The sequence below is a fragment of the Oryzias melastigma genome, linkage group LG12 (genome assembly GCF_002922805.2).
Source record: "Oryzias melastigma strain HK-1 linkage group LG12, ASM292280v2, whole genome shotgun sequence".
Lineage (NCBI taxonomy): Eukaryota > Metazoa > Chordata > Actinopteri > Beloniformes > Adrianichthyidae > Oryzias > Oryzias melastigma.
Genome location: NC_050523.1, coordinates 5,069,306 through 5,096,813, shown reverse-complemented (window position 1 = coordinate 5,096,813; position 27,508 = coordinate 5,069,306). Strand labels below are relative to the sequence as shown.

The window sequence follows — 27,508 nt, the reverse complement described above, 5'->3', positions numbered from 1 at the left end:
AATAAACACTCCTCTCACAGCTGTCCTCCGAGGTCAAAACTCAAATTCTTTCTCAGGATAATGTTGCGAAAATGGAGACAGATTTGATGCAAGCCGGGACACGCTGCACCTGAAAAGAACATTACACCTGTGAGATGGAGGAAGTGGAGAGGGGAGCGCTTGTCTGTCTGTGAAAAGAGACACCAGAGATCCACGGATCAGGATGAGTCAAGTGGAAGATGGGAGAGCTGATTGGTGACAATGTGGGCCGTTTCATTCGTTTTCAAAGTTATACTGTTTTTTTTATTGAACAAAATGTTGAGTTAAAGATTTAAAAAGTCCTCTGACAACCTGTTATAGAGAATTTTCGATCTTTTGTACAAAAAATTAACACGAAACCAAAAAAATATTTAGTGTTTATGAAAATTAAAGTATAAAAACAGTAAATATTTATGTTTTGGAGGAAAAAATTGGCTTTAATGAAACAAAACTTTAGGAAAAATTACAAAAATAATAATTTTTTCCTGAAACATTTGCTGAACAGTTTTACTTTATTTTGCAGCTTTAAAAATAATTTATTGTACATGCAATGTTTTTTTTAACATAATACAAAGAATAGATTTATAAAGTCAAGTCATGCGGAAATAACCTTTAGCACATATATAGTGCACTTATATTTGCAAATCCAAATTATGACAAAAGTTTGAATTGATTATCATTACATTTTATACCATCCTTGAACATTTCATCCATTTCCTCTTCATTTTCTTTCAATTTTTGTTTCTTTTCATAATTTCTATCCTGTAGTTGAACCTCCACACTGAGTCGAAGTCAGCCTGTTGGAATTCCCTTTCTTCCTTCACAACAGATCATTGCTAGATTAAAGACTCACTCTGATAAAGATTGTCTTTTTAACACATTCTTGTAGCATTATTCTCACGATGGAGGACATATATTAGGAAAATTAACCATAAAATTGCATTTCTGAAATGTCTAGATTCAAATTGTGAATCAGGAGCAGACGAAAAATTCTGTTGATGACTTTTGTGACAGAAAATACCCTGGGTGAGCCATAAGCTCCCTCCTCTGAGCTCTCAGCAAAGGCGAAGGGAAGGGGGGCGGTTCCACCCACAGAAACTATGTCCTAGAAAACAATACAGATTTTTTGATTTTGGCCAAAAACTGAATAATCATAGTTAAGAGGACAACTGGGAACGATTTTAAAAAAGATGATCAGAGTGAGACTTTAAGAACACTTGAGGTGTTTAGGCGTGAGATTCAACAAGCATCCGTCCGTACGAATGCGCTCCATCACTCTAACGCACTTCTTCCTCCTGAAGACGAGAAGAACCTGCCGCTGCGCCGAGCACCAGCCTGCCGAAATGCAAAGAAAAGAAAAGAACAGTCAGAAAGGACTCGTTTAATCCGTGTGGAGTTCTAGTGCTGCAGTACCCCTGTCGGTCTGGAGAAAGTAGTGTGAGCGTAAAGGAGCACTGCGATGTCACTGTGTCCCGCCTCCAGGGCGATGGCCAAGGCTGTGCTTTCATCCTGTTAACGCACAAAATTCCAAAGCCAAAGATTAAAGAGCAAACTTAATAGTTTTTTGTTACGTCTAAAACAAGGTTTTAAAGGCGCAACTAACTAAAACTATCAATGTTTACTCTGTGTAAAACTTGGGTTGTGCCCAAATTCCCTCTCTACTTTGTGCACTGTGCTGGACGTTTGTCATTTTGTTAGAAGATCTGAATCTACAGTTGGAGTATGGAGAGAAAATAGACTGTAAGATATTGAATGTAAGATATTGAGCAATTTTTGCAAAAAAGACGTGTTTAAATGTAATTTTTTAAACAAACCATCTACATTTTCGTCATCAGAACACAGTGGAGTCATAAATAAACGTGAAATATTTATATTGATTTAATTTTGTGAAATTGGTGACGTCATATTCGGTGTTTAGAAAAATGAAAATAAAGTAGTGAGCATGGTGTCCGAATTGCTTTTAAAAATCCAGGGCATTAAATAGTCCCACACTATATAGTTTTAAGTAGTTCAGGATTAAGGTGAGAATTCAGTCATAGCCACTATTTTCCCATGACTCTCCACTAGAGGGCTAAACGTAGGCGTAGGGAGAAGCTGTAGAGGTAGAGGAAGAATTCAGATTCGGCCGAAGTTCTTCACTTCCGACATGTTATGTGCAAAGACTCGCTGGATAAAGTAGATGAGTAAAAATACAACTGTCGGATCTCTAAGCTTATATTAATTTGTAACTTGCGTCTGCCTGATTTGTGTGTGCGTAATGCTTGATTTGTAACTCATAAAGTACATTTTGTGCGTAACTATGAATACTTACAATTGTATATTCTCTTGTACTCTCGAACATCAAATATATAAAATTAAATTTGCGCAAGCACAACTTTAAATTACACCAGCTTAAAACTAACTACAAATTTGAAATGACTCCTACACGTACAGATCTTTACAAAGTAAGCACCAATCGCCCGATAAACACACACAAAACCACATTTGAGCACAGATTGGAGTTACAAACACACAAGGGGTTGACTGCGATTTGTGAGTAGATGATGCGTTTAAATGTTGCCAGAATGATGGGTCTTTAGAGTTTTCTTATAATTCGATTTGAACTTAGATTGTGAATAAAATCTAGTAAAAACGTGACATTTTTTCCACTTTCATAAACAAATATGCTTAAGAAAAGAAAGGATATACACATTATTAAAACACTCATTTTTTTGTAAAGTTTTCCAGAACTCAACGCCCGACGGCGCCTCCTGAGCTCCATGCCCGTGGCGGTGCTGAGAGCGAGCCGTGAGTTCAGTGACGCACCAAATGTATTGTATGAGCATGTCTCAGAATTGTGTTAAAATCCGAGTCAGTAGAAAGTGTCGCACTTTTCTTTTAGGGCTTAGGAAGTAGGGAGGGAATTAGGACACAGCCTTAGTTCGGGGTGAGATGAAGACTTCTGCTGCTCGTCTGGAAGCCGGCGTGTTCTTGGAGCGCAGGAAACTAACCACCTACACTGTCACTCAGGGTGGCATCGCACTCCGGCTGTGCCAGCAGCAGTTTCACGATGTCAGCATGGCCATGCTCGCTTGCACACATCAGCGCCGTGGAGCCCTCGTCGTCTCGGATATTGACGTCCGCCCCCTGAGCCAGCAGCGCCTCCACCATGTCCCTCCTGCCGTGACTCACAGCCAACATGAGAGCGGTCTGCCCCGCCTGGAGAGCAGACGGCGGGGTCAATCACAGGACATGCAGAGGGATGACGTTCAGTCTAGACGACTTAGTCATGTTGAAGGATAATTGTATCTCCTATATGAGCGCTTCACACCATAATCATGAAAGCAATTTCCAAGGCACATCTTTAAGTTGTAATTTTATGCAAAGTAAACTGGGCTGATTGTCTAACTTGACTTGTAAGTCAGAAAATGTTGGCAGCATTTGAGAGGAGTTTTCTAAAACTCACCAAATTAAAGGTGTCTTCAACTGACTTTTACATCCTTTAGAAGTCTGCAAAGACTGCATTGTTTTTGCGTCTCTTTTTTCTTACTGCGCCTCTTTTGTACCCACCACACACTCAAAAACTCTCCAGAATTAGCATGCACCACTGAAAATAAAAACGCTTCCATCACTATGAAATAGCGAAAATTAGATTCACCATAATAAATTTGCCTTATGGAAACACGATAATAAACTTGCATTAATTGGAAAAAAGTTTTTGCACTTGAAGGTGGTTTTTGAGGCGTATTATTTCGCAAAACTGCAATGGAAAAACACTTTTTGAATGACTAACTACCGGATATTATTGATATTAGAGGCCACAAAAAACTGAGCGTGTGAAGCAGAATTGTTGGATCCACAGTTCCTCTGTAAAATCCCCAACCATGATTTAGCCAAAATCGCTTCATCTGTAGCTCGTGGCTAAGACGCTGACGTCTCCTTTGATGGATGATGATGAGCGTTGGTGCTGTGGCAGAAATTCGAACGTATCTGCTATAAATCAAAGTATCGTTCACATCTGTCACCATGTTTTTAAATGAGTTGGTTTGTGCTTCTTTGCATAATTATGATTTAATGGAGATGGTGTAACTGAGAAACGTTTTCTTTTTTACAATTTTAGAATTTCGATAATTTTTTTTGCATATATATATAATGGAACTGAAGCTAATGAATTTACTGACTAAGATTCCCCGCCCCCCTTAAAAACAATGATGACATCATCAATGAAAAAAATACGAAAAAAAATAAAGGCATTTCCACTAGCATTATCGAAATGATCATACCCACAGCTTGGCGGGAATCTTTCAAAAGTGTGAAATTCGACGGTTTTCACATTTTTACACAGTATGAAAAACTAAAACTTTTGTTTAAAGCGATCATCCTAACAGGTTACGTCATTAGAAGTTTTGTGAACTTTTGAACTCAAGAAGGGGCTGGGATCTTGAATTCAATACAAACGATCTTTAGTACCTTTAACAAATGTAAATCTTGATCTATCGCCTCCTAGCTCCTACAAAATGTTGGTTGCAGAGTTTTAAGGGAGTCAGCTTGCAAACTCACAAAAGTGGCGTTCTCTTGTTGGGGACCCATTTTTTCAATCAAAATACAGTAAAAATTAAAAGTATGAATTGTTGGCTCAAGCTGAACAAAACTATATGACATATTACATATTAGGAATGTGAGCTTGGTTGACAAAATACTCCAGTTGCCAAGGTAATCCACAAAATGTACTTTTTCTGATTCTTCTAAAAATTAAATAAACCTGTTCGTCATGCCCGGGTGACTGAAATATGAAATGGTTGCTATGGAGATAAAAGCAACGGAAAAGCTGCAATTTTGAAAAAAGTTTTTTTTTCTCTCATTCATTTTGATATTCAGTTTTGACAAAAGGGGGTAATGGGTGGAGGTGGCACCTGCAATGCTACTAAAGGCTTTATTTAAATTGTAGTTTTAGTTTACATGAGCGGGAAAGTTCTGGAAAGGTGAGATAATGTTTTTTTATCTGCAGCATTTAGAGGTTTACTGTAGTTTTATTAGCTTTACGTTACTCGTATGATGTTATTTTAAATGGAATGTTATTTATGGATGTTATTTTAAGTGCAAAACACACAATGAAGCTCTTTTATTCTATTTCTTGATAAAAACAGACTCGGTCAGGACTGAGAGGCTGGCAGACAAACCTGGCTGGCTTTGGCGTTGACGTCTCCTGCAGCAAAGAGCTGCTCCACCACCCTCATGTGGTCCGGATTTTCCACGGTCGAGAGGGCAGCCAGCATGATGGGCGTGTAACCTGCTGCGTTCTGCAGATTCACGTTGCACACTCCTACGGGATTGGAAATCAACATGTGACAAACAAGAAAAATGACCTCCAAACATCAACAGATGATTCTGGATTCTCTTTTGGAGAAGTTCTGGAAATCATTCTTTAGAGATTGCTCAACTCACACTGAAGCACCAGACTGCTCTGTTTTTATTTTCACTACTCTCAAATTTCATAACTCTTGGCTGCAAAGAAGCTTGCCTTTAGGGAGGCTAATATTTTGATTTTTTTTTTAAACCTATAAAGTGGTTCTTATATCTGTGTGACTCTTTTCTTCTGTGTTATTGATTTATTTCTGCAAAAGCTTTGCTTTGACTCAACCTCAGAGTTGCAGATGAGATCCTATGTGAAAAAAACATCTCTAAATTTAAATTAATTTTCCTTTTTTCCCTACATATTTAAAAAAAAATCATTTAAAATAGCACAACATGGATCTAGAGTTGTTTTGAAACTAAACTGTTCATTAAATCAGTATATTTGTGCTTATTTAAACATCTTTACTTATTTTTTGTAACAAAATGTTGCACAAGTCTTGTGTAATTTCATTTCTTGATAAGAAGCAAAGCTCTCTAAATGTTGATGATGCTGCCCCCTGGTGGCTGTCTGAGGCTTTGCTGTCTACACAGAGCTCTTGTATCTTGTTGCCTTCTTTTTCAGTGATTAAACACTTAAAAATAAGTGTATTTGGAATTACATAAGAACAATAATTATTTTTTTTACATTTTTATTTATAAATACCTAAAAACATAAATCCATACAGTTCTAATAAGAATAAGGGCCATAAAGGTCAGAATTCCAACTGGACAGCACTCACAGTACCTGCGTCGAGCAGTTTCTTGACGACCTTGAAGTTGGAGTGAGAAACGCTGTAGTGAAGAGCCGTGTTTCCGCTGCAGTCGGCCATGTTGGCGATGTGCTCCAGCACCGCGGTTGAAATGACCTCAAACATTGATAAGTACTTGTCAACTGTGTCAGGGGAGGCTGACATGTGGCTGGAAACAGAGAACCACTCCTGACTGATTGTGTGAAGACACTCCTGCTGCAAAGAAGAAGATACAAATTGAAGAAGAAGTGGCCTCATCTTGAGGCTACGTACTTACCCTCGCGTGTTACACAAGTGTTTGCTATGCTCTGTTGCTAGCAGCATGCCCATAGGAAAAAAAGTGCATGAACTTTTTTGCGGTCTACGTTCTTAAAATGTAAGATAAGTATCAGAGCACTTTAAAAATGATGCGGTTCTGCAGTATCTTTTAACTTAAAAGCTCCTTTAAAGAACTTAAAAATCTTACCAATTCCCTGTTGGACAGAGGTGTGGCTTCGCTCAGATGTGCCTTTAAAATCTGACAAGCTGAAAACATCCTCTCATTTAACTTGTACCTGTAAAGAGGACAAAGAAAGCGATGAGTTGGATAAGATGCTTTTGTTTTCCATGGTCAAAAGCATTTGTGCTCCTACATTACCTCTGTTGTTTGTGCATCTTTGTGTCTTTTAATCGCTTGTTAAAGCTTTCTTTGCCTTTTGTCGCTTGATGTCCTTGTAGAGAAAACTCCCTGAATGTTTCGTTTTCTCTTCTTTCTTGTTGCTCATCTACTAACATGGACTCTAATCTGAAATTAAAACATGACAGACATTGATTTACATGGTTGATGTTAACTATTTACCTTTCAAATTAGTGTTTTTCTATGTTTTTAAAGCCACTTTTGACTCCGTTTGTGCATTTAGTCTTCATATTATCACAACAGTTTCTAGTTATTTTTATGGTTTTTTTTGTTTTGTTTGTTTTACTGCATTTTGTTTAACTTATTCAGTAAGTCTCGGTTCACGAGTTAAATTTGGTTTCCTTACCATTTTTTTCCATTTAATTTAGCATTTTTATTTAAAATCAAAGTGTTTAACTTTCCCACCACTAAAAATGATAGCTATTATTAGTCAACACATAATCAAAATTAGGTTTTCCTGGTCTGTTCGGCTCATTATGTCTCACAGCAGTCCTGGAGTGCAAGGATCATATATTCTTTATAATTCTTCTCTCTCACTGCGCTTGAGGGAAATGCTGTTCCCCTAAAATAAAATTTGGAAATTTTCCTATTTTTGCAACATATGGGAAAGGAAACTTTTGTTTAAACGATTTTCTCGAAAATGTCACTCACATGCCACCATGTTAAGTCTTTTTGACCTTTGGAAAAATCTGCCATCTTTAATCTCACCCACAAAATAATCGTTGGTACTTCCCACAAATGTAAACTTCTTTTTTAATTTATTGCCTCCTAACTCCTCAAACATAATAAAGCTATGTCTAATTGTCTAATTGTCTAATTGTCATCCTTGGGAAGTTATTTAAGTAAAAATTGTAGATTATGAATGGCGCTCGTGTGTCTTTTTCATGTTTGGGTGCACACATTTTTTACAATAGCATAGTGAAAGTTTAATACATGAGTCTTTAGCTCAAGCTGAATGATGCTACATGACATGTAATATGAACATATGAGGGATGTTGGCGTGGTTAACAAAGTATCTCCGTTGCTATGGAAATCCAGAAATTTTGTTTTGCCAATTCTTCTAAAAATTACGTAGATCTGTTCATCAACCCTAGGTGACCAAAAGATAAAATGGTTGCTACGGAGATAAAGCCAACAGAAAAGACGCCATTTTGAAAAAAAGTGAGTTTTTTAATGAATTTATGGCATGCAGCTCTGACCAGGGCGGCAGGGGAAGACAAGAACAGTGGGTGGTTTATAGCGGCCTAACTGCTTTAATCAAGCCTTTACATTACCAGAGTTCAATGCATTTAATCATTATTTTTTTAGCTACTTTAGCCTTTCTTTTGGTAACAAGAACTAGTGAATTATCCAGTTTTCTAAGTAAGTTTTGCACATAGTGCTTACATTAGTTTTTTCAGTCATCAGGCTAAATTATGCTTTCTTAGGGTTTGTTCATCTAATATCATTTTATATACTAGCAATGCTTAACAACCTTAAGATAGGTTCTGCTTTCTGTAAAAAAATGTAGCATTTAATTATAAATTAACATTTTTTCATATTATAAGGCAAATTCTGCTTTAACACATTTTATTATTAAGGTACTCCAGGATTTACTTTTTTATTCAATGTCGTTAGTAGTTATTGTTGTAATTCTCCACACTTCCGAATAATTTGTGGGGTTTTTTTCTGCTGCTACTCATTAAGGATGTCACCCATGACAAAACTTTACCATCTTGAAGTAATCAGACTGTTAGCAGACCTGCTCTTGAACCAACCACATAGCCTTTACTCCACTCATTTGTTTGAAATGTTAGCAAAAAAGGAATACATTTTTCATCAAACCTTTTACTTGCACAAGATGTAATTCTTCTTAAGAAGTTATTTAGAAGAGAAACTTACCCTGTTGCTGGTTTCAGAAACTTCACGTTCTTGCTGTTGCTGTTGGAGCTCGGGTCACCACTTTGTTTCTTTATCTCAGATTTACAAATGTTTGATGGCTTGTCTAAAAAGAAAATAAAAAAATGATGTCATGAATTCTCGTGAAAGCAGCTTTTACACTTAAAACCATTTCCTCTATTTTTTATTTCTAATGAAAAGACTCATGAAGGAAAACTGAAATGTTGGTTCAAACCCAAAACTTTCATTTGCTGCATCTCTCTGTTATTGTTGCAGGAAAATGTTGAGACGCTTAACTTACACTCTGATGGGAAATGAACTGTAATGACATCATCAGTGGATGATGGCATGTAATTTGTGCACATAACATAACATTTAGTAGGTTAAGGGATTCAACAGCAGATCAGACCTTTGGCATGTCAGCACAAGTTAACTGGAAGGTAAAGAACCAGTAGTGAAACTTCAATGCATTTTAGAGTTATTTGGATTGTACCAAAGTTGATTTACTCAGATGGTCCGCTTGGAAAGTGTGAAAGTTCTCTCTTTTTTTTTTTTTTTTTTTTTTTTTTAATATTTGCAAGTGAACCCTGGTGTGGTTTGGCATGCATATGAATGCAGCCAAATTATCTAAATTATCATAAAGAGAAGAAGTAAACAAAGAAGTAAAAAACAAAACAAATTTTGTTCAAAAAATTCCAAGTAAAAAAAAAAAAAACATGCCAAATAGTAAAAATGCATTAAAAAAATCCTCTTTCTCCCACCAGCTGAATTTTCCTCTTTTTCATGTTTTTTTATTTATTTATTATTATTTTTAGAATTGAGTGTAAAAAATTATAAATAGAAAGAAAAGACAAAACTTTTTTTTAGATTTTTTTTTTTCCCTTTTGAAACTCTTCACCATGACTTTTTTAGAGCTGAAAATACTTTTATTTTGAAATAGCTTGTGCCTGGATGTTTTGATTTCTGGTTAGGTCTCTGTGGCTCCTCCCACATGGACCCCGCCCCCTTTCTGTGGCTAAAAGTGGGTCTGTTCCAGCTGTGTGCTCTTAGACCTGCTTTCAGCCTTTTGTTGTGTTCCTCTCCGCCATTCTCTTAGTCTAAGCGTAACAGTTTACTTTTTTAATAGTAGATAATATTCAAAGCATGAAAAAAAAGCACCACAGATGTTTGTTTTTATCACTGACAGAACAAAACAAAGTGTGCATTTGATCTACAAGGGTTATAGGAGTTGGTAAATCTGCTAAATTTTAAAATATTATCTTAAAATATCTTTGTGACAAAACCTAAAACAAATATATTTTATTTATACTAATGATTTAGTGTACATGTCTTTAATTTCCCTGCGGGCATGTCCCAAATGGATTAATAAAGTTGTCTATCTATCTATCTATCTATCTATCTATATGCTAAAACAAAAAAACATTTTCAAAGCAGGTAGGGAAGGACATGAACATGATATACGAGGCTTTACATTCCTCCAAATGTGAGAGGCAGCATTCTCAGACACCAGATCCTCCTACAAACTTGTTCAGTTTTAGACCTTCAACCACAAACTACCATGTAGGGGAGGATGACTTTCCAAACTAACAAAAAAACAACAATGAGCCAAACCAGAGAAAGTCACTTCCCCAGAACCTAACACGGGTTTAAATGGGGCTACGAGAGTGGACTGAAAGTCAAGGAGATTAGGGCTCAAAATATCCACAAACTGAACAGAATTCTTACCACCAAAATACAGGATAAACCACCAAGAGGCACACGCACCTTGTAGAGCTGTGGAGGATGCCTGCTGCTCCAACAGTTGAATCATTCTTTTCACCTCAGAGTTGCTCCGATGGCATATTTCTGGTTTCTCAGTGGTGCTCTTACAGTCGTCCTCTAAAATCAGAGGTTTGGGCTGCAGGTCCATGTTTACTGCAAAGGAAAACAACTTTCTGATTGAATGAATTCAGCAAAGGGATGTCCAAATCAGGTTTTATGGCCACATCTGATTCAGAGTCTCAACTCTTTATTTTTCTAACACATACTAAAAATATAAAGATCCAAGTTTTCACTTATTTTTATTTTATTCACCTTTGTTTATCATTTAACATTTCTGTGAAGTTGCTTGAACAGTTAGGCAAAAATAGTGCAACTAGAAAAAATAGTTAACTATTAGCTTGTAATAAAAATAGGTAATTAGTCATGTGAAAAAGTTTGGTGACTGTAGCTTTAGTATCTTCTGAACTATTGGATATTTTTGATCCTTTGTGATTCATGTCCATCAAAAACTTTTTTTTTTTTTCAAAGGTTTTATATTTAAATCATATAAAGATGTATTTATCTGTACATCAAATATCACTGTAATTATCTGGTAATTTATAGGTATAACTGTAGATCTCTATAGGTTGATTTATCTAAAACGTGGTTAAAGACAATGTCTCTGAATTGCAAACAGTCATAAACTCTGTATCAGTCATCATAGGATCCAGCTTCCCATCAAATCTATGAATTGTTATTTCTGAACTGACCATCTTCTCTTTACTTATTATCAAATGGTATATATTCTATATCTGCTGTCAAAATGAAAGGGTTAAAGTGAATACGCTAAAGCGGCTATTGTACAGTGGTGTCAAACTGTGTTTTTTTTTTAACTTGTTAGTAACAAGATTGGGAGATAGTGTAGTAAGAGTAACGTTTGCTTTTTTTTAGTGGTATCACATCGTCTTTTTCAAGCTAATAATAAGGTTAGGAGTTACCGGTACGGTAAATATGCTAACGTGTGGCGTTTCACAAACGAGTTCTAGAGTTACTGTGAACACAGTTAGTTAAGTTGGACTGTTGGATTTATTTTTAACACCCTTTTGTCTCACTTGATGTGCCTTATAGTTCAGTGCACCTTATATATGACATTTTTTGTATTACGGCCAGTCTTTAAATACACTACATGTAAATTCAAAGTTTATTTGGACAAAAAAGGTTTAAAATATTTTCCAAATTAATTTGGTTAGTCATGTAAAGTTACCTGTTGGTTCAGAGCAAAGCTTGTGTTTTTCTTTTCCATCATCTGATACAGGGTTGCCGCTTTGCACTGTCTTGGAGATGTTGTGGTCAACTCCTACTCCTGTGAGCAGATCTCCATGCTCACTCAGGAGCCAATGCAACTTCTCTATGTAATGGTTCAGTTCATGGCCTCTCTGGCTCTGTGTAGATGTTTTATGCCCAGGTGTACTAGATGAAACTGTCAACTCCTGTATCCTTCCGTCTCCAACCCCAACGCTCCTTGTTTTGACTGGATCAGGAAGATGGGACGGTCCTGAGGCCATGTTCCGAGTCTTCAACCCAACCAGAAAGTTCTCGTAAATGCTTGTGAAGCCGACTCCAGAGTCCCGGGTTATCTTGATCACAGTCTCAGGTGTGTCCCTGGAAATACTTTCATACAGGTTTACAGTATTGACACCAATGCTTCGGTATTCTGTAGTGAACGTGAACTCCCTGACTCTGCTGCCGACAGACACTGTCCGAGTCAAAGTGTGCATAGTGTTGGTGTGCTTGTCCTGGGTGCTGAGCAGCGTGTTGGTGCTGGAGTCGTTACTGAAGGCTTGTCTGGTGTTGGTGAAGCGAGACACTAGGTTGGAGACAGTGTTGGTTCTCTGTGAAGCTGTCTCAGGTGATGCCATGATCCCCAGATCAACTCCTCTGACAAGATCTGTTGTCACATACTTAGAAACCATGTCCTTGGCCTCACAGCAAGAATCATTTATAGAGAAATCTCCACAACCCACTGAGTGACACTTAACCTTTTCCTTCTTGGACCAAATATTCTCAGATGGAATTTCTGTGTTGCTTCCAGCATCTCGGACTTTCATCTCTGTTCCTACTCCAAGGGTGTTAGTGAAAATCTGGATCCCTACAGCCGCGTCCTTGTTCTCCACTCGCTCCCGAATCTCCCAGTGGTTCATAGGCACATCGGGTCCTATGCAGACAGTCTTCATCATTGGTTTACACGAGATTCCTAAAGTTTTCACCCCCGTAACCTCTCCTGTGCTTGCATCTCGAAATTCCTTGTGATTACCGGCACCTTGATTTTTTGTGAAAGGCTTGGTTTCTGTGCTGATACTTGCAGTGGATGGCCTGGCCAAGCAGGCCTTGTCAGCCCGGTTCCTGGCGCCTGCAGCATGAAGCTCCAACTTGAGACGAGTCAATTCTATCTGGAAAGCTGACTCCTTTAACTCCGCTTCTAAGTGGCAAATTCTTTCCTTTAAGGCACCATTTAGTAGCTGCTGGGCAATAAGCTCCGCCTCCTGTTCGGCATAAATGCCTAGATCAACCTCAGAAACTTCTGTTGCAATAGATCTTGTCTCCACCTGGTCAGTGTGCACAGATTTATTTACTTTTGAAGATTTGGAAGGGACAAGATCTGTATCAGTTCCAACTGAAATAGACTTGGTAGCCTTGCCTTGCAGAGAGATTAGACCTTTACTATGCCACACTTGCAAATGTCCCTCTTTGATTTCCTTTTCCAAAGCATCCATCTCTTCACTTAGTTGCCTCACTTCCTTAGAGTTTGCAGGATCTGCCAGTTCTTCGTCAACACCTTCCTCATTCTCGATGTCAGTCATTTCCAAATCACATGAACTGTTCCAGATCAGGTTGTTTATGTTTTCATTGTCATTCTGATTCTTCAGCTGGGAGTAAAGCTGTCGTTTTTCCTCTTGCAGAACAGAGATCTTTACCTGGAGGACAGGAATCATTTTCACCTGCTCCTCCAGCTCCTTCAGCTTTTGCAGAGCTACCACCATCTGGTCGCGGACATGTTGGAGGTGCATGGGACTTGAAACCGGAGTGCTCCTGCCTGAGCTCTGCGGGCTTAGCTGCAGGCACCCTGTGCTACCTCTGCTTGATAGTGATGAGCCAAGGTGGACATCTGCATCAGAAGAATGGTTGTTGTTGTTCTGGTTATATGCACTAAGACCTGTGAAAGGGGAGACTGATCCAGGGGAGCTTACACCTCCAAAGCTGGCTAACCGTCTGCGTGGAAGAGGCTGAGGTGGTGTCAGACCCACTGCATCCTGATTCAAGAGTTTTGGGGTCTCCGTCTTTTCCATTACGGCACTTTGTGAACATCTTGCAGGTGATTGAGGCTTTGATCCAGAGAGGATCCGAGAAGGACTTGGGTCTTCACTTTTGGAGACTTTGCTGTCCTGAGAAGACATGTGTGATGGAGGAAGAGGGGGTCTGCCTCTTGCAGAAGAAGACATGCCCAACAGTCTTGAGTCATCACTGCTGGACGATGACAAGGACTCAACAGAATGCCACTGACTAGATGAAACTGTCTTTTCTGCATCACTGAGGGCCACTCTGGGCCTCCGCTTAAGGCTTAGCCGCTTAATGGTGATACCTTGTTGAAATCTGTCCAACTGGTAATTATAATCAACACCGAGATGAGTCGGGATGCCCTCTTCAGAGTTTGGACCTGTTGGACCAACAGCAAAATTAGCTTTCAGCTTTCATATTCAGTGCAGCATATTTAACTGTAATGCTACGTCCACACCAGGGATGAGATGCGCGTTCAAGAATGTGCTGAACATGAGTTCTTTCTGGACTGTCGCTATCCGACACTAGCACATGTACTCACAGTTGGAAGAGGCTTGGTTGAAAAATATCGAAGAGGTACAAATCACACAAATTTTGCTCCAGGCTTTTTTTTTTTCACAGCTCTATTCCGATATATGGAAGACTTGGCGTCATATAATTCCAGCCGGGCTCAAACTGCAATAATTGATTTCTCTTTCATGATCACTTTTCAAACAGTTGGGTGTTTTGAAAAGAATTTTACTCAAATGTCACTACCAAATCAAAGTCTCTAATTGATCAAACTTCCATTAGTTTAACTTTATACGCACTCTCTGTTCGTTTTGTATGTATAGAGCCTGAAAATTGACTTTATGACTGAATCTGAATTGCTTCCCTACCGCTTTGGCTACACCCTATTGCTCCAATTGTTGTGGCATTTGGAGCTGTACCGGTGTCCAAAAGTGTTCTTTTAAGGAGGAGCAATAAGGACTAGCCAAGTACGCACTCCAACCTCCAGTTCACACTAGAAGCACATTTTTTTTACGATGGTCCACCGGTGCTTCTCCTCAGCAGTGGTTATTTAGAGCTTCTACCCCCATCTCCCACTCTGTAGTCGGGCCACTGCATTGATATGTGTCTGTTTGTTTTTTGTGTTTTGCGTTGCTTGTTTGTTTACAGCGTTCTCCTGCTCATTTGCAATTTCACGAATTTTTTGTCAGTCACGTGATTCCTCCATTTCGTCATGAAACAACTTAAGATGCTTATTTGAAAGAAACTTTTGTTTCCAAGGTGCAGCGGGAATTTAATAGGAGGTGAGTGCAGTTGAAGATCACACCATCCGCTAAGCACACACACAAACACAGGCGCATGTGCGCACACAAGCGTGCACACACTAACAGGGAGCCTGCATGGAGAAATGGCATCAGCTGACTCAGAAGCAGCTGGGAAAGACCCTGATAATCGCGGAGGATAATTATTATCCAGAGCAGGTGTTTTTTATGGAGGGAAGCGGTAATGGAAGCCGCCTCTATTCCACGGTATTTCCGTGTGGGGTGTGAACCCACACGTTGTGGTTGGCTGTATCTCTGCCAGTTGGGTGTTCTGCGCCAAGCTTGTGGCACAAAGAAGAAAAGCATTCCTTTACCTGGGTGTGCTCTGAAGAACCGAAGTTTAAGGTAAAGTTAAAAAAGTATGTTATGTATTTTCCAAGTACTGGTAGTTGCGCAGTAACGTCGGCGACTATCATGATGTCATCGAGAAGTAGTTATGTCAGAATTTGAAGAAACTATCTTTCCACATCTCTCCGCTTGTAGGGATAAATGTAGAGGTAGGGAGGAAAGCAATTCGGATTTGGCCAAACACTTGCGTGAGAGTTTTGAACGTGGAAGCCCGAAACACGCATATAAGCACATTTACATAGACTTTCATTGGAGGTGATCGCTTGAAAACGTGTTACCGACACTGGTGTGAACGTAGCATAACACCAAAACGAAATTGCTAAAAAGATTCAAACAACATATTTTCATTCAGCAGATGCAAATATTGTTGGCAACATTCCTAAAAATGCTCAAAACTACTCAAATGGAAAGCATATTTTTAAACAGGTGGAACTATGATTCCAAGCTGGTCTAGTCTTACCTTCTCGCTGAAGATGCCGACTTGAATCCTGATAGTTCTTGACAAAAAATCTATCTTAGCCTGTCCCACCAGAGAAGGCGGGACCAAGGAGGACTTTTCCGCTCTCACAGACACTGTTTTCAGCAGTATGGTCTTCTCAAATGGTATGTCTCTTAAGATAGACTGAACCCACTCTGTAATTACTCTGCAGCTCTCCCTCTAAACGGCCCGCCATTCTCTTGGCAGCATTTTTTTTTAACCACAAACATTCTTTACGTATTTTAGACAGTGAGTAAAATATAAAAAACAAAGTAATACTTCAATGTGGTAAATTCGGATCGTTGCAGGCTTGAAAAAATACTGCTGTGCTGTCTTTTTGTACCAACAGGATGAAAATATGCTTAAAATGTTCACAGTTTGGTCATTTTTCATCACAATCCTTACCTGGACAAAGCCTCAGTGTGTAGCTGCGTTGAGCCATGACGGTGTTTCAGAATAACCCAAATGGTTCAGAAATCTAAGTCTGAAAAAACAAAACAGAACTGTATTATTCCTTCACATTATTCTTTGTTCTTTTATCTGCAACTTCTCCTGTCTGGGTGCGGGTCCACGAGTCAATAACAGCTAAACTTACACTGCTGCCTTAGTGGAAATGCAATCCCCGACCACATCCCAGTTAATTCTGCAAAACTGCAGGGAGGAAAATGATAAGCCTCAGTGTACAACCTTGACTTGGTGCAGCGCTATGTCATATCACTTTCCCATCAGTAAGCAGCTTTGGTTCCCAGGATGATTTAAAGAGCCTTCCTTTAGGTTTTCTTCTGCAGCATTTTCAAAGGATTTTGTGTGTAAACGTGAGAAAAAAGGAAGTTTGGGATTTTTAAAGCAGGCAATCAAAAACAAACCTTATTAATCAACTGAAAAAAATCATGTATGACTTAACTGTTCAACTAGAAACTATAAAAAGGTTTCAAAATGAATCTGCAGTCATATAAAACCTTTTTTATTATTATTTCATAAACTTAGGAGCCTAAAAATGATTTTTTTTCCACTTTTTCCTCATTTACTTAGCAGTTTTTGTATATTTTGCTTTTTTAATTTGATAATTAGTGACACTTGGCTTGACAACCATCTATTCACCTGCACTGGTGATTGAGAAGGAGAGGGACGTTTGGGCTATTTATTTTTATTCACTACTATTTTTGATATATTTTTGTCGCAACCATTTTCTTTGCAGTCACCTTTTCTCGACTTTATTAATCAGGTTCATCAACTCATACAAAGTAAACTTAAAAAAAAATCCCCCACTGTTATTGAAAAAAAAGAAATAAACTTGCAAAACTACAGAACGAACTGGAATTTATAAGAGGACAGAAGCCGTCCTTAGCAAACCAAACCCATCGTCTCCTCAGGAGGTTTCAACAGGAAAGTCGTCTCTACAGAAAGCAAAGTGACCTGTCATCAGAATGAATCACAAAGATGCATTAAATATTTGAAAAAGACTAATTTCCAGGATAATCTGCATTTAAAGACCAGCTCTGATGAAAATGGTGTTTTAACATGTTCTTGTGAGATGTTTGTGATGATATATATAAAGAGAAAATTTAGCTTTAAATCAAATTTCTGAATATTTCTTTATTCAAACCTTTGGGGATCAGGAGTTGGAAAAAAAAATCAGCTTTACAGGCGGACCACAATCTCCCTACTCATCTCCATTCTGATACACCCACTTATGGACAAAAAGATCCATTAATGTCTTTGTTTTCCTCTTCTGAGCTGAAATCTGGCTCAAAGCTGTACATCTGGATAGCACCAATTTTGCTTGCCATTTTTGTTGCACCACTAATGTTAGGTTTGGGTTTTGAGCTTTTTCAAGCAGGATTTTTTTCTGCTCCTGATTTAAATGAAGAAATACTCAGAAACTGTCATGATTCTATGCTTAGTATTTGTCATGTTCTGTTTTCCTGTCAGTCTCATCATGTTCAGGTTAATCACCCACAGCTGTCTTCATTTAGTTCATCGACCTCAGTGTATGGAAGTGTGTGGTTTTCAGTTCTTCTTTGTTGGGTCATTGGCTCTCTTTTGTTCTGCTATATTTGTTCTTCATGGATTTTTGTCACGTTTTGGTTACTTTATTAAATGTGTTAAGTTCCTGGTCTCCTCCACCATCACTTCCTCACAGAAACTCAGTTTTAATATTATTTGTTGTTTTGTTTTGTCCCTCATCATGAAAAAAACAGCTCAATAACACAGTTTTATTTGGAGCACGTCTTCATAATAGTTCTCTTTTAAAAATGTGTAATAAAAGACATTTAAGTTAGTTTTAAATGAGTGTTTCTATGAAAGCTGTTTGTAAAAAAAAAAGAAAAATTTCTGAATTGTGTTTATCCATGTAAGAAATAAATTGCAAACTCAAACTGGATTAGCATATTAATGTTTTTAAATGATTTTAAAAGGCAAATAATACTAGTTATAATAATTTACTTGCATAGGGGTGCAGAAATATGTATTTAACAGTAACACATATGTTACTTTTTCTGTAAGAATCTCTACTATCCTCCAATGGTTACCTGTGTTCACGTCACCTTCTTGAAGTGGTTATATCTATAAGAGACACCTGTCCACACCCTTAAACAGTTAGACTTCACCAAGACAGGTGAGTTTGAGCTGTCAAATGAGCAGTAAAACTGAACGAGACTGTGATGAACCATCTACGATAAGATAGCAGCTTGGAGAAAGAGATCGACTGTTGGAGCAAGAAATACAAGATCACTGACGATCTCCAACTACCAAGAGTTACACAGCAAGATCTCAGTGAAATTCATAAGGAAACAGCCCAGAAATGCACTGTGGGAACTGGTCAATGACCTGAGGACAGCTGGGACCACAGTTACAAACATTACCATCAGTAACAAACATCGTTCTAGATTCTAATCCTGCAGTGCTCCAAAACCAGCACATGTCCAGACCTGTCTGTATCCAAAGGAGTGATTGGTAGAAGGCTATTTGGTCATATAAAACTAAAATGAATCCCTAGAACACCGAGCATAGGGGTGGAAAACTATGATTTGTGGCTGTTTTTCTGCAAATGGAATAGGATAACTGAACCATTTTAAGGAAAGGATTACTGTGTCCAGTTATAGTGAGAATGTTAGGAAAAAATCTCCTTCTATTAGTGAAAGAATGAATGAAACATGCTAAATCTTCTAGCACAAAGGAGTGGCTCCATAAAAAGTAGAAAACTAAATATGCAATTTTTATGTATTTATGCATACATTTATATGCACAATATTGTATGATTTTTTCTAAATGCAGGCATGTATGCAAATAATAATTTGTATTCATGCATGCAATTTAACCAATAATGTATTTTTTAACACATTAAAATTTCAAAACTTCATTTGAATGCAGATCCTATTAACATTTTGAATTAATCGAATATATAATCAAATGCTATACTGAATATTTTGTGTAATAAACGTAAATATTTTTATGATAACAGTAAATGACGTGCAAAAATATTCATCCTTTTTTCTAGTCTAAATGCAGCCCAAATCTGCCCCCTAGTGGCCAGTACGAGAAAAAGCGCAGCTAGATAAATTTGCATCCATGTAATCTAATTAATACGCCATAAAGAGCTGCAAAATTATAGTTTTTGTACTTTTTAAAAGAATTTAAAACTGACTACCACCATAGCTAGTTAAACTTAGAAGAGTCACTTACCTGTGCAGAAGCAGTCTGTTTTTTTTTTTTAGGTTATACAAAGCTAACTAAAGTAGTTAAACATAGTTATACTACCTTTCGAATGTAAAATAGAGTATTTTTAAAGTCGATAAACCTACCAGCTGCATTTCTCGTTCATTTTGACGTTGTTTTTTCACCTTTTTAGCTCAGGTTCCCGAATGGAGCAGGCGTCACAGTGCGCATGCGCGTTTGACTTTCACTGCTCCTGAGGCGAGCTCACCTGACGGGGAGCCGGTCAGGTGCTGAGCGGTCCTCACTAAAATATTAATCTATTCTTCTGCTGGCCCACTTTAATGGATGTAAAGCTGTGAAGCTCCATTATTATTTCATATTTGAAGCGATTAATTTATATCAAAAACACCAGAAACAAATATAATTTTGTGAGACAATATTGAAAATATCGTTTTTAAAAAAAAATAATAATAAAATGTATATTTTACAAATAATTGCTATTTTAGAACATATATAAATGTTTAATTATTTAATTAAACTTTTTATGAATAAAAATAATTAATTTGGTGGATTTGATATATAAAATTATTGTCCTACACTGTTTTTTTTTAAACAAAATAGGCTAAATATTTAAAGCAAAATAAATTATGGCCAATAATAATATTTGAAATTCAACACACAGTACAGTTTTTAATCTTGTGGTCATTTTGAATATATCTATTTAAAATCTGAATAATTTAATGTATTAAACCATTTCCTGTGTGTACTTTTACAGAAAACAAAAAACAAAGTACTACAGTACCGATGCAGACAAATAAATAGGTACATTTCTCAGTTTAATTACTTGTCTCAAAAACTAGCTAAAAAAATAAGTTACTAGGATATTAGTATAGTATTGTTTGTAACTTTAAAAAAAAATCTTATCTTCCTTAATCTGAAAATAGTGTAAAGTAAGGAATAGTTTAGGTTGTAACAAAGTTGTAAAATGGGAACAAAATAAGAGAAAGATGTAAAAATGTTAAATATAAATAATAAAATTGTAAGTTTGCGATTTAAAATGTTTTACTTTAACATTGCAAAGGTCATCCCTCATCAAAAATGAGGTTGTAAATTCATGAAAATAAATGTATACATTTATCAAAACAGTAAAGCCGATTTATTGAGATTCTATGAATGCCCAACCCCTTTTTCAAAAGCTAAATATAACATTTTATTTTTTTTTAAGCCTGGCTTTGTCCTTGTAAAATTATATTTTGTTGAAGCATACATTTATGACTTTATACTCATAACTTTATGATTTTTTTTCAGAATAGTACAGCTTTATACTCATTTTGCAACTATATTTTTGTCAAATTTAGACTTTTTTTTGTCTTAGTTCTATTTACACATCTATGACTTTATTCCCTGAATTTTCTTTCCTGATAATTTCCAACTTTATTGCCAACAAATGTAAATTTTTCTGTCATTGTTTTATGACTTTATTCTCATTCATTTTTTCTCCAAATTTTATGACTTTATTTTGGCAAATTTCAGACTTTTTTGCCATAATGTTATGACTTTATTTCCAAAAAATATGGACATTTAATTATCATTTCACAACTTTATTCTAAAAATATTTAGACTTTTTTTCCTTAAATATAGTTTTTTTTATAGAAAAGAGAGAAAAGCAACAGTTTTAACTATTGAAAATTAAAAAATCTTGTTACTAATTGTTGTTTGTTTTAAAATAATACAATATAAGGAAAAAAACCAAACATTTTTTTTAGTTGTAGTTGAGGTATAAACTCAAATGAACTTTTGGTAATTTCCAAACTTTTCGGATTTTAACTCAACAGCGTCACCCTGTGGAAAAACTGTGAACAACACTACTTTTTGCACTTGCAGGTTAAATAACATGTTTTCCCCAATAAAATTCCCACTGGTCTTTCTATGTGAAAAATAAAACAAGTTTATACATCAAAGTAATTGTCAAAATTCTAGTGAGATCAAATTTTGTAGATGTTGTTCTCATCTTTATCTGAAAGTTTAAAAATTAACTTTTCCGTTTCTTTAGTCTCCTCACTGATTGGAACAATCTGTGATTTCAGGTTAGCTAGGTATTATGTGCAAAGAATTTACTTGAAAACATCTTAAAAAACAAAAATCCTTCATATTTTGCTGCAAATATTAATGCAAAAACTAACCATTGATTCAAATAAAGATAAACATGACCACATACGCGGGAGCAAGGGTCCTCATCTGCAAGATATGAACTTTACACTCCCTCAGGATCATGCAGAGAGGGCATGTGTGAGGCATCCTAGCAGAAAATTGTGAAAAAGTGCTTAGCAAGAGGTAAATGGAGACATCTTTAATTGATTTTTTTGTATTTTGTCGATTAAAAGTTTTTAAACAATCTTAGTAGCTAGGATTTAAAAAGTCAAGTAGAGCTCAGATGAAAGAAAGACCTTCAGATTTTAATGAATGTTTGGAAAAATATGTTTGAAATTGTATAATTAATTCAGTAAACCTTAAGAAATATCTTTTTTTTAACCTACTGATTGAATTAAGCTGTCTCTTCCAAACAACACTACCTTTGAACTTTGCTCGGAGTCACAGCAGCGTTCAAACCAGCCACCTCATTGGCTGGAAGAGCTTCACACCCCTCCTCATCCTCATATCTCCGTTCTAGAGTCCACTTTTTGAGTTTGCAGTCTCTGTCAGCTCCAGCGCCTGCACACTGGGACCCTCCACCTGCCAGAAAAAATGTCTGAGAAAGCAGCTTTCGACACCAACGTGCTGACGCTCACCAGGTTTGTCCTGGAGGAGGGCAGGAAGGCCCATGGAACGGGAGAGCTGACGAACCTGCTCAACTCCATCTGCACGGCGGTCAAAGCCATTTCCTCTGCTGTCAGGAAGGCTGGGATTGCCAACCTGTGAGTAGGACTCTGTGAAAGTTGAAGGTTTTTAATCGTACATGGTAGGGTGTAGTTTTCATGCTTAACCTCCAGAGGTCAATGTGACTGAAAACACCTGCTCCTCCTTCCTGTCAGGTATGGCATCGCAGGAAGCACCAATGTGACTGGAGACCAGGTGAAGAAGCTGGACATCCTGTCCAATGATCTAGTCATCAACATGATCAAGTCCTCTTTCAGCTCCTGCGTCCTGGTCTCGGAGGAGGATGAGCACGCCCTCATCGTGGAACCAGATAAGCAAGTGTGTGACTTGAGTGACAGTAAAACCACCTGGATTCATGTTTGCGTGACATTGTTTCATTCTGCTGCTTTCAGGGAAAATACATCGTGTGCTTTGATCCGCTCGACGGTTCCTCCAACATCGACTGCCTCGTCTCCATCGGGACGATTTTTGCCATCTACAAAAAGGTCGGTGTGACGAGGATCAAATCATTCTGGGAGGTGCCCACAGTAGTACGGTGGCCCTGAAGTTCAAATCGCATCGACGCAAAAACATATTGAAGATCACAATTTAAAAAAGCAAAACAAATAATAAATCGGAACAAAATTTCAGAAACCAAAAGGTAAAAAAAAAAAAACGTTTTGAAAAACGATTAAATCAAAATAAAATGCTAAAAAAAATGAAGAGAGAAAGCAGAAGAGTGGATGAAAAAATCACTTAACTTTTATTGTGGCTGTAGAAGGAAGATTGAAGAAATATCTTCTGTCGGAAGCATTGACTGTACATAGAGAACTGGACAGATCAAGTGTGACATCAGCCACATAAATTACTCCCGGTTCCAACTAAGTGAAGTCAATTCACTGGCTATATTTCCACGATATGTCCGTCGCCATGTTGGAACCAGACATTGTCAGGAAGTTGAGATTGTTCTGTCGTAGTCTTGGTCTACATTTCCATGGCAACCACGCTCTCCGAGCATGTTTGAAGGCCACGCCCCATTCCCTGAAAGCGTCTCAGGAAAATCGGTTGATCAAACACTTTGAACGTTTGATGTGAGACCACCTACTTCTATTGAAGCATCTGATTTGTTGAATTAACTAAAAATATGTCGCAGAGCAAGAATGGCTATTCTGGCAAACAGAATGACTGAATAGCTGCTTATTTCTCAATAAAATTCAAGAGGATTTCAGCTTTTTGGGACTAGCGGGTACTTCCTGTTTGGAACTCAAGGGGTAGGGGTTGCTCAGTCCAGTTCTTACATACAGTCAATGATCAGAAGATTACGCTTCATACCAAATAACTTTAGGATAAAAGGTGAACAAACATCATCTTCAAATCAATGATGTCTTAAAATACCGACCTTTTCGTGTTTCTTATTGTGTTTCATTTTTTTAACATTTCATTTCGACTCCTGGAAATTATTTGAAATGTTTCCTTTTTATTTTGATTAATTTTCCTGGAATAATACTTTGGTTTCTGGAATTTTATTTTGATTTCTGAAGTGAAATGTTGTTTTTTCATTTTTTTTTTAATTTGATCATTATTATTAAATGGCCAAAGAAACTGGCACAGACCATTTTAAAAAGATATCCAGTCAGATTTTTAACTATAACATATCCATAAAAATACACTTTTGTCTAAGCACCATTTTGATTAGTAATAATAAAAATTCATAAAATTAACTTTCACACAATATTTGTCTATAACAGGAAATCAATTTCGAAAAACAAGGTTTTTCAAATTTGAATGAGTTTATTTCAATGTAGTTATTAAAGTTTTGAATGACAATTTTTTAGGTTAAAGTGAGATCTTTCTTGTTTTTTTTTCAACAAATTTTTTGGGGGCCCTGTAAGGATGGACAAAACTAAATGAATTCCAAAAGTTTTGCTTAGCGGGACGGCTGCTAAAAAAATGAAGCTCTGTTGATAGCAAGCTAAACAATAATTGTTTTTTTTCTTCCAACAGAAAATTATTTTTATATTTTTTATGCTATAAATTTGAGCTTCGAAAAAGCTACACTTAAAAAAATGTGAACCAGTTTTAAAGATGTCCGATTTTTTGAGAGATTTCACTAAAGCAGAATAACCTTTTTTTCAGAATAATATTCCATTTGTTTGTAATTAGTGGGAAATTAAAAAGAGAAACTCATAATTTTCAAAGAACTTGAAAGTCTGTTCTTTCATAATGTGCATTCTGCATGGAAAGGCAAAGAAATAAGAAAATAAATTTAACCCTAAGTAAGTATAAAGTTGTTAGTTGGATTATTCACAGTAAAATAGTCACTGTCCCACATTTGTGTTGCTTCCACAGACCACCAATAGTGATCCGTGTGAGAAGGATGCACTGCAGTCGGGCAGAAACATCGTGGCTGCTGGTTATGCTCTGTACGGCAGCGCCACCATGTTGGTTCTCTCCACGGGTCAGGGAGTGAACGGCTTCATGCTCGACCCCGTAAGATTTCCCTGAAAGCTTTGCTCAGATTTTGTTCAACAAGCTAACATTGTGTATTTTTCCCCCTGCGTGATTTCTGTTAGGCGATCGGGGAGTTCATACTGGTGGATCGAGACGTTAAAATCAAGAAAAAGGGGAAAATCTACAGTTTGAATGAAGGATATGCGCAACAGTTTTACCCAGATGTGACAGAGTATCTCCAGAAGAAGAAATTCCCAGAGGTAAAGTCGAGGATAAAAACAGAATAATGAAAATGACTTATAAACGTTTGATTAATAAAAAATGAGTGTATTAAATCCAGGATGGCTCCGCACCGTATGGCAGTCGGTACATCGGTTCAATGGTGGCCGACGTTCATCGAACGCTGGTGTACGGAGGGATCTTTCTCTATCCTGCAAATGTCAAGAGTCCCAAGGGAAAGGTGAGAAGCACTCAAGAAATTTAAAAGTGATTAAAAAAAATACATTTTTCTTCACCATCTTTCTTGTTTTCAGCTGAGGCTGCTTTACGAATGCAACCCCATGGCCTTCATCATGGAGCAGGCAGGAGGCGTGGCCACGACCGGCTCGGAGAACATTCTGGACATCCAGCCCACATCCATCCACCAGAGAGTGCCTGTGGTCCTGGGATCCCCGGATGATGTGCAAGAGTACATCTCCATCTACAAGAAGCATCACAAATGAGGTAGTTTCAGTAGAAAACGACACCAGAAGACGGTTCGGTCCGGTGGTGGCTCAGAGAAATCACAACTGATGACATTCCGGTTTGTTTTTATCCCGTCTCTCCGCAGGACTGAAGGAGGAAGAGGATCCAGACACTCTGCCTCACACTGGGCTAATTACATCCTAGTACTGCATGCTATTTGTAGAGAGATACCCTGTATTTTTTAAATAAAGACAAATGGAAAAGATGCTTGTGTCCTTTACCCAAACTACTATGTGTGTTCAAAGTATAGATTGAAAATGGAAACTTCCCACAATCTGCATCTGTAAGGACTTTGAGGCTTCACAAAACAAGAAAAAAGATGGCTCATGCCTGAACCAAAAGCTGCACAAAGAAAAAATTTGATTATCTTTTTATGTGTGATCAGAATAAAACTAAATCCATTCAACAGTTGAAAACTGCAACAACTTGAATTTAAGTTTTGGGTTTTTATTTAAAGGGGCCATACCATGATTTTCTTAAGCTTTTCAGAGTGAACTATGTTCATATATGTGATCATATTTTACCTTTGGAACACTAAAAAACAAATTATTTATGAAATATTAGTCATTTTTCGTTAGTTTTTTCCAACTAGGAAGTAAAACAAGTCAATTCCTGAGGCTCCGCCTCCCGCTGCGTGTGGGTGCCGCCCATTTCATGACGCCATCCTAAAGCCCAAACTTTGGCGCTTCTCCCGCTAAAAAAATCCAAACGACATAAATACACTCAGCATCTGCACAACTGTGCCTGACCTGGGGGCGGAGCTATCAGAACTTAAATGGGCCGTTCTCACTCTGTGACATCAGCATGTGAGAACACACTTGTTTTCATATGGGAGCGGATGGTACTGAGAGCGCAGAATTTTAGAAGAATACTCCGAATGTGTGATCAAAATATCACTTTGTGGTTAATTATAAATGAACAGTATAATAGACTTAAAAGCTCAAACTGTTGTTTTTTCATTTCATTTTCCTCTTTACGGCAGTATTCTTTTTTGCAATATTCTTTCAAAAACATCAAATTCCTGTTATACACTATTTACAAAAAGTAAAGCAATCATAAGACAACTTGCTGGTATTGACAAGTATTGCCAAATGCAGCATCTTCATCTTTCTCTTTTTGTTTTGACCCGTAACTGTTGGCCAATGGCTGAAGAGATCTTTAGTCATGTGGTTTTATTTACAAGCTTTAGTCCAGAACAGAAATCTCCAGTAGATCCGGACCAAATGCAAGGTTTACGACTCGATCTGGACCAAATATGGTGAACTGTCTGATTGATTTTATGTTTGGCTAAGTTTATGTAGCGAGGGCTGACAAAAAAGGACAATAAAAATAAAATCACATCCATCTGTTAAATTTGAAATATCAATTTATAATTTAAACATAAAATCATAAATGAAAGAAAGTGGTCTTCTTAATGTTATGATAGCTCTTACCGGTCAACATTTACACTTAAACATAAAGTGCGAAGTTATGACACTTAAATGACACGCTCTCTTTAAAGACTCACTCCAATGAAAATCGTCTTTTTAACATGTTCTTGTAGCATTTTTCTCATGGTGGAGACAAACTATGTATAAATTAAAATGAAAATCCAACAAGAACACTTTAAAAACATGATATTCACTGGAGTAGGTCATTAAAGCCCAAAATATAAAAAAGTTAAATCAACCAAAATCACAAAAGCAGCAGTTTTCTGGTTGAAAACTGGATGTTCAGCTCTTTTCGTCGAGCTTCTTTCTATATATGTGGAGTCTAAACAATAAATTATGCTGCTCCACATCTCTGGATCAGATCCATCCAGTCTGGTGAGACCTCTTCCTTTGTGGACGGCTGTTTGTGAGCGTCAGCAGTCACAAACCTCGTGAGACACACAAACATTTTTCAAGCACAACTT

The 27,508-nt window shown here is 37.3% G+C and overlaps 2 protein-coding genes across 3 annotated transcripts; one reads left to right on the top strand and one right to left on the bottom strand.

Moving 5' to 3' along the window:
• Nucleotides 1-519: 519 nt before the first annotated feature.
• LOC112163410 (KN motif and ankyrin repeat domain-containing protein 1) lies at nt 520-22,260 on the bottom strand. Of its 2 annotated transcripts, none has more exons than XM_036214523.1 (12): nt 22,137-22,260; nt 16,312-16,390; nt 11,699-14,149; nt 10,459-10,608; nt 8,698-8,800; nt 6,778-6,924; nt 6,607-6,694; nt 6,137-6,356; nt 5,178-5,320; nt 3,016-3,216; nt 1,432-1,527; nt 520-1,356 (listed from the first exon to the last, which is right to left on the bottom strand). In XM_036214523.1, exons 2-12 carry the CDS (start codon nt 16,346-16,348, stop codon nt 1,291-1,293), a joined length of 3,702 nt encoding a protein of 1,233 aa, XP_036070416.1. In that variant the 5' UTR covers nt 16,349-16,390; nt 22,137-22,260; the 3' UTR covers nt 520-1,290. The 2 variants fall into 2 exon arrangements, with proteins under 2 accessions (XP_036070416.1, XP_024155547.1); XM_024299779.2 differs by lacking the exon at nt 22,137-22,260 and adding an exon at nt 16,502-16,554 and having other exon boundaries at nt 520-1,353.
• An 11-nt stretch (nt 22,261-22,271) lies between these two features.
• Nucleotides 22,272-25,819, top strand: fbp1b (fructose-1,6-bisphosphatase 1b). Its single transcript, XM_024299781.2, has 8 exons — nt 22,272-22,478; nt 22,596-22,758; nt 22,833-22,925; nt 24,769-24,909; nt 24,993-25,130; nt 25,211-25,330; nt 25,404-25,593; nt 25,700-25,819. The coding sequence occupies exons 1-7, from the start codon at nt 22,309-22,311 to the stop codon at nt 25,590-25,592; spliced, it is 1,014 nt and encodes a 337-aa protein (XP_024155549.1). The 5' UTR covers nt 22,272-22,308; the 3' UTR covers nt 25,593; nt 25,700-25,819.
• The last annotated feature ends 1,689 nt before the right edge of the window (nt 25,820-27,508 follow it).